At 39.0% G+C, this 6,908-nt stretch overlaps 1 protein-coding gene across 1 annotated transcript; it reads right to left on the reverse strand.

The window, feature by feature from the left end:
- Positions 1–4,237: 4,237 nt before the first annotated feature.
- On the reverse strand, positions 4,238–5,158 carry LOC145127156 (uncharacterized). The gene is made up of 3 exons (XM_079062406.1): positions 4,786–5,158; positions 4,547–4,707; positions 4,238–4,414 (listed from the first exon to the last, which is right to left on the reverse strand). Exons 1-3 carry the CDS (start codon positions 5,156–5,158, stop codon positions 4,238–4,240), a joined length of 711 nt encoding a protein of 236 aa, XP_078918532.1.
- Between the last annotated feature and the right edge of the window lie 1,750 nt (positions 5,159–6,908).

Consider the following 6,908-nt stretch of genomic DNA (forward strand, 5'->3'; position numbering starts at 1 on the left):
CTAATCGATCTAAGAGTTTTTCAACTCAACAAAATCATATGTGATTGGAACAGATGTTGGCATGTGAAAAGTAACCTCAGGGTTCGTAGGTATTGGCTCTGAAACATGGGGTTGCAAAGTCGCAGCAGTGTCATCTTGTTCATGTTGGACTTGCTCTTCAATGCAAATCTCAGAGACGGTGTTCGTGTGTGAGTCCTCATCATTACTTGGGGTGGGAGTTCGTGGCTTGCGAGCGACTCGCTTCACTTTCTTCTTTGGTGTCTGGGCAGGTTCAGATGGAGCAGTCTTCCCCTTTCGTTTACCCCCTTCTTTGGCTTATCAACCTCTTCAAGTACCTTTTGTACCGCATCAGTCATTTGGCGAAAACCGGAGGCTGGTACACTGTGATAGGTTCGCATGACTTCACTCGCAGTTGGGACATTGTGAAGCATAAATTACGGAATTGATCCAATAAAGGTGAATCTGGAAGTATCTGCGAGAATGATGTTTGTGGTATGGAAAATCTGAGTAGGAGCCATACTCGAACCCTCAATGATCAGGATGTTGAGCTGATCAATAGCCCTTTGAACCACTAGAGTCCAAAAACAAGCACAGGAAATCTCGTTGTGTCATGTAGTCGAAAGGGTACTCTAGACCAGTTGAGCCCAAAGCACAGTCCCGTAGTCAAGATTGAATCATGAGTAAATGTCATACATTATTGTCATAAACAGCTTGCTTGCACAGTTGGAGCCAGTTACCCTCTCATAGAAGCTTTTGAAGAGAAGGGTAAAAAGACTATTCCACATTGGCGGTAGGTTAGGCTTCTTGAACTTTGAGACGGTGGTCAAAACCTCCATGTATCTCATTTGGTAAAAACATCTCCAAGATTGTAGAGTTTGAGATGGATTCTGGGTCGACTACGTCACGACCTTGAGGAAGCCCTAACAAGCTACAAAATTAGGATTTGTTGACGTGGGTTTTCTTGTTATCGACATCAAAAGTGATATGTTCTTCACATTGTTGGTAGATAGCAGTTGAATACGCCTTGGATAGATGAACCAACGGTATGATTTCTGATTTTGTCAGTGCGATGACCAAGGGGGAATAGCGGAAGCACTAGATGAGAGCTTGAAGAAAACCATCTTACTTGACAGGATCAAGGTCCAGAATGAGATTTGGTTAGCCTTGATGTTGAGAAGTGAGGATTGAGCCATTTGATCTGCGACGGAAGGGGCTTCTGAGGATGTTGCCATTGATGTTGAGTGGAGAAGATGATGAACAGTAGAGAGAGAAAGCGTCGAATGAATTTAGAATGCTTTGAAAGTGGTAATGAATAATGAATCATCGAAATCCTTATATACGATATGGTAGGTGAGAGAAATCCGGCAGTTGATGATCCCAAATCACTGAAAAAGCGCCTAAAAAGGTGTGACTGACAGCTGTAACGTCAGGTGGCGTAACTGACAGCAGGCGTCGTTTCAGTTTTCACGCGCCCAAATTCAAATCTTATCCACAAATACGGTTGTTTTAGTTGCTGACTTTCACAGTTCCATACGTTCGCAGTTCTATACTTTCGCAATTGATTACCTTTTACAGTACCCCGAACCTGAAAGTAATCAGTAGGACAACGAACCAGATTTTTGAAAATCATAATGATCTTCGTGCAAGAGTGCCAAAGATAAAGAAATAAACAAATTTAGAAGGGATTTTAGTGATGTCATCAAATACATAAAGCAGATGGATCCCGGGCAACGATCTCTTCCTTTGCAGTCAAGAGAGACTTTGAAGTGCTTGTATAGTGTCCCGTTGAATTACGATCATCTATTTGATGAGAAACAGTGAAATGATTATTTTAATAAGGCGAAAGAGGTGGCTTCTTCTTCAACCAAGTCCGAAACTCAAAATAAGTTCGAACGTTTGTATGAAGTACTTGTCTTACCAATGTAGCCATAAGAACAAGTATACTTTGGAATTATTTTTGGTGGCTGGATAAATTTAGAAATCTCAAGAAAAATAAAAACTGGATCTTATGGGTAGAAAAGTCTTAGGTCTAGAGCATTTAATTAAGATCTCGCAAAAATAAAAAGAGATTTCAAGGTACAAGCCACGAAGGTGGACATTAGTTAATTCCTTGGTGAAAAGCTAAAACATTTATATTGTTCACCGTCAATTCTTAAATGTATGTTGGATTTTGGGTTTCACTTAATTCGTGGTTATAGCGAATTTAAGATCATAAACGCAGTGATTGTGCAACCATAAACTTTAGTGGTAATTTCTGAGAGTCTCAAGGGTTACATTTATGAATGTGAAAGTGATGGAGAAGTGGTAGGAGGTGGTTCCAAAGAAAGATGTACCTCTTCTATGCGAAAGTGACCAAGCAGTCAACTCTTAACTCAATATGAGAAGAGTAAGGTAGCTCATGACTTATGTGAATGACTAGCCTTATTGGGAAGAAACGATTGGTATTATCGATTCATTAAGGCTTCAACATATAGTCTCAGAGGCTTCGCCTACATGCAGCAGCATAGATTTGTAATAATTACTTGCCCCATCATTCATAATTGAGAGCATCATGATATATATGTATCTTCAAACCTGCTCAATCATCTAATATTTTTGGTATTTTATCATTTTCATAAATAGAAATAATAATAAAGAAAATATTTTTGTATTTTGGTTTTTCTGAAAAGAAATAAAAAAACAGAAAATAAGTAAAAACACATGAAATATACAAAAGTATACAAGAAGCTTCGAAACTTTAAATGAACAGTGGATTGCGAGCCACTACGAGCATTCACGGATGAACAGTAGACTACGAATAACTGCGAAGTTTCGCGGATGAACAGTAGACTACGAATTACTATGAACGTTCGCACTCATTCGGAGCTCAAACAATACTTTTCTAATACGAAAGTAGTTTCGGAACTGATTCAGCTTCAATCATTCCTAAGCCTTGAAAAATATGATTAAAGGTTTGTTCAGGTAAGGCTTTTGTACAGATGTCAGCTAGCTCATCAGCGGATCTAACAAAGTGGATCTCAACATTTCCATCTTCCACGTGATCTTTGATGAAGTGATACCTCAGTGCGATGTGTTTGGTCTTAGAGTGTTGCATTGGGTTGTGACATATGTGAATGGCGCTCTCAGAATCGCAATACAAGGGGGTTTGCTTCATATTAATACCATAGTCACGAAGCTGACTTTGAATCCAGATGACTTGTGAAGTACAAGAGGCAGTGGCTATGTATTCTGCTTCAGCAGTTGATAAGGAGACGCAAATCTGTTTCTTTGATTGCCAACTAACAAGTTTGCCATCAAGGAATTGACATCCTCCCGTTTTACTCTTCCGATCTAAACCGTAACCTCCGAGAGCAGCATCCGAAAATGCTTACACAAAGAAGCCTGAACTTGAAGGGTACCATATTCGGAGTGAGGAGGTTCGTTTAAGATACCTGAATATGTTCTTGACAGCGGTCATGTGGGGTTTGCGAGGATTCGCTTGAAACCTGGCACAATAGCAAACAGAAAACATGATGTCTGGACGACCAGCGGTTAGATACATCAATGATCCTATCATTTGACGATAGAGTGTCATATCAGCAGCTGGTTTTTCCAAAGACGATGTTAGTTTCGTTCCGAATGCCATTGGAACCTTCACCTTCGAATCACCCACCATTCCAAACTTAGTAAGCAAGTTCTTCGTGTAAGCTTCCTGGTTGATACAAATTCCCTCCTGACTCTGTCTTATATTCAAACATACGAAAAATTTAATCCGACCCATAGAGCTCATCTCAAATTTAGTTTCCGTCAACTTTAGGAACTCAACAATTAAACTGGGATTTGTAGAACCAAAAATGATGTCATCAACGTAAATTTGGACAATCATCAAATGGTCACCATCTTTCTTGCGAAAGAAGGTTGGGTCAACCGAACCTTGTTTAACTTTAGCATGTTTTAAGAATCTAGTAAGAGTTTCATACCAGCCTCGTGGTGCTTGCTTCAGACCATAGACTGATTTATCAAGAATGTAATAGTGGTTTAGATATTTCTCATTTACAATTCCTGGTGGTTGTTCCGCATACACTATTTTTTCAAGTTCCTCATTCATAAAGGCACACTTAACGTCCATTTGAAATACTTCGAAGTTCTTGTGAGTTGCATATGCCAGAAAGATGCAAACAAACTCCGGCCTTGAAACTAGTGCGAAGGTTTCTTTGTAGTCAATGCCTTCTTCTTGGCAATATCCCTTAACAACGATTTACGCCTTGTTTCGTATCACATTTCCCTCTTTATGCAGCTTGTTACGAAATACCCATTTTAGACCGACAACAGATACATCCTTTGGAGTGGGAATCAATCTCCAGACCTTGTTACATTCGAACTCATTGATCTCCTCCTGCATTGCTTGCACCCAATCAGTTTGATCAAGAGCAACCTTAACATTTTTAGGTTCAATTTTGGAGATAAAGGAATTAAACATGCAATATTCCACTTTAGAGAATAATGTAGCCTTCTTCGCCTTTTGTTGTGCTCTCGTAAGAACTCCTAAAGATGATTATCTAATTACTTGTGTTTTGGGATTATCTCTGGTCCATTTGGTTAAAGGAGGGTAATTAGGATCATGGGTTGGGTCCAGTTCTGCATTTACATCCTCAAGTTCTGATTGCACATCCGAATCATCATTCGTATTTTCATTCTCCCCCACGAATGATGTATGTTCCTCTTCTTCTGGAATTGGATTATCCCCTTATAATTGACTTTCATGGGTCTCTTAAGGAGTTGAATGCTCCCCCTGCAAAGGTGTACCAGGTGTGGAGCTTGGTGTAGAACCCTCCCCCTGAAATGGAGCATTCGTAGCTTGTGAATCTTTCAGATTATGAGGTTCGCTTTCTAGATTCCTTGCAGCTTCATCAACAATTTTCTTTATTTCATCCTCCTTGTTATATGCTGCTTTGGATTCAGAAGATATCGCTTTCTCTGGCTCATCAAATAAATTCATGAATTCGTCGTAGAGATTGGAGAGTGGAATCGTTGCTGGATTTGGCTTGGTAAAGATCTCCTTTGATTGACTGCCATCCTTCTGATACTTCTTTAAGTAATTGTCATCGAATGTGACATAAAAGGTTTCTTCTATCTTTTTATACTTTTTGTTGATAACCCTATGCGCCTTAGAAGTCATAGAATACCCTAAGAAAATACCTTCATCAGCCTTCACATCGAATTTGTTTCTTTGCTCTTTGGAATTGAAAATGAAGCACCTAGAACCAAATACATGAAAGAAATTGACATTAGGTTTTCGATTATTCAATATTTCATAGGGAGTAATAGAAAATCGCTTATTGAGGATTGATCGATTTTGAGTAAAGCAGGTAGTTCCAATAGCATCCGCCTAGAAGGAAAGTGGCAGATACGCAAATGACAACATGGTTCTCGCAGCTTCGCACAAAGACCAGTTTCGCCTTTCAATGACCCCGTTCTATTGAGGAGTGTAAGGAGCCAAAAAGTTGTGAGTTACTCCTTTAGCAGTCAGAAATTCCTCAAATGCTTGGTTTTTGAATTCCAAACCGTTGTCACTGCGAATGTTATGAACCGGCTTTCGAAGTTGAATCTCTATTTGCTTTATAAAATCCTTGAGCTTGGGAGTGGCTTTTGATTTCTGCTTAAGAAAATGCACCCAGGTAAATATGGAAAAATCATCAACAATTACAAGTATATATTTGTTACCACCAATGCTTTCAATTGCAGAATGACCACAAAGGTCTATATGCAAAAGTTCAAGTGGTTCAATGAATTTGGTGTTCACAACTGTTGAATGACTCTTCCTGCTCTGCTTCCCTAATTCACAGGATACACAAAGATGTTCCTTATCGAATTTCAAGAGTGGAAGCCCCCGCACATCATCACCAATAACGAGTTTATTGATGTCTTTGAAATTGAATTGCGAGAGTCTACGGTGCCACAGCCAGCTATCATCTGAAGAAGCTTTCGCAAGTAGGCAGATAGCAGGTTTCCCTTTGATGGGGTTCAGATTTAGAGGATACATTTCGCCTTTTCTTTTGGACTTCAACAGCACAATTTTGGATTTCTTCTAAATTATTTCAGATCATTCATCGTCAAATGATACTTTCAATCCAGTACCTATAACCAATTGAGATACACTTATCTGGTTGTGTTGCTGGCCTTCCACGTATGTTACCTTGCGAATTGAAAATTCTCCATTCGTTATCATCCTGTATCCTTTGATTTCTCCAAGTGAATTGTTGCCTTAGTTCACTCTTCCTCCATCCTTTAGTGCTCTAAACTCTCTCAACTCTTCCTTTCTCCCTGTCATGAGACGCGAGCAGCCACTTTTAATGTACCATTCGGAGTCAAACTGCTCGTCACGAATCACCTATAAAAATCAAAGTGATTTAGGAACCCAAAGTTGTTTGGGTCCATGTGAGGCTTTCACAAGAAAAGTAATTGCAACATCAACTAAATAAGATCTTTTGATTAAGGTGGAGTTATCTTTCTTTGTGATTTTAAAAACAGTGATCCTATTATATTTTGAGTTTTTATCTTTTGAGTATATTTTCTTCTCAACTCTCTTTGGGTTAGCTTCAGACTTCTTGAAAGGAGTTTTAGGCTCTGAAGCTATATTTTCTTTGCCCTTAACATCTTTCGATGTCTTGGCAGAGTGTGAAGCATTCTTGTTAGGAGAGAAATGAGACTTTGACTTTGCCGAAGGTTTTGCTTGATTTGGAAAATAAGGTTTTCGAATAACTTTTTGTTTTGAAACCTCTAGAAACTGAGACTGAGTTCGTGAAAAACTCCTAGGGTGCGCATGTGAATAGACTTTCGCATTTGGATTGGTTGATTTTTCTTGATAAACGAATTTAGGATTTTTGGAATTCCAGAAATGCTTTATTTCCTTTAGATGTTTATTATAT

Source organism: Lactuca virosa, chromosome 7, assembly GCF_052849685.1.
Source record: "Lactuca virosa cultivar CGN04683 chromosome 7, Lactuca_virosa_CGN04683_v6, whole genome shotgun sequence".
Classification (NCBI taxonomy): Eukaryota; Viridiplantae; Streptophyta; class Magnoliopsida; order Asterales; family Asteraceae; genus Lactuca; species Lactuca virosa.

What these genes read in the sequence shown, in the direction of transcription:
- LOC145127156 (XM_079062406.1), bottom strand. Translation starts at nt 5,158, where the DNA reads ATGACTTCTAAGGCGCATAGGGTTATCAACAAAAAGTATAAAAAGATA. An exon ending in TACACCAAGCTCCACACCTG is followed by an intron (nt 4,708 to 4,785) that starts GTACACCTTTGC and finishes ATCCAATTCCAG; the next exon opens with AAGAAGAGGAACATACATCA. An exon ending in GAGATAATCCCAAAACACAA is followed by an intron (nt 4,415 to 4,546) that starts GTAATTAGATAA and finishes AAAAATGTTAAG; the next exon opens with GTTGCTCTTGATCAAACTGA.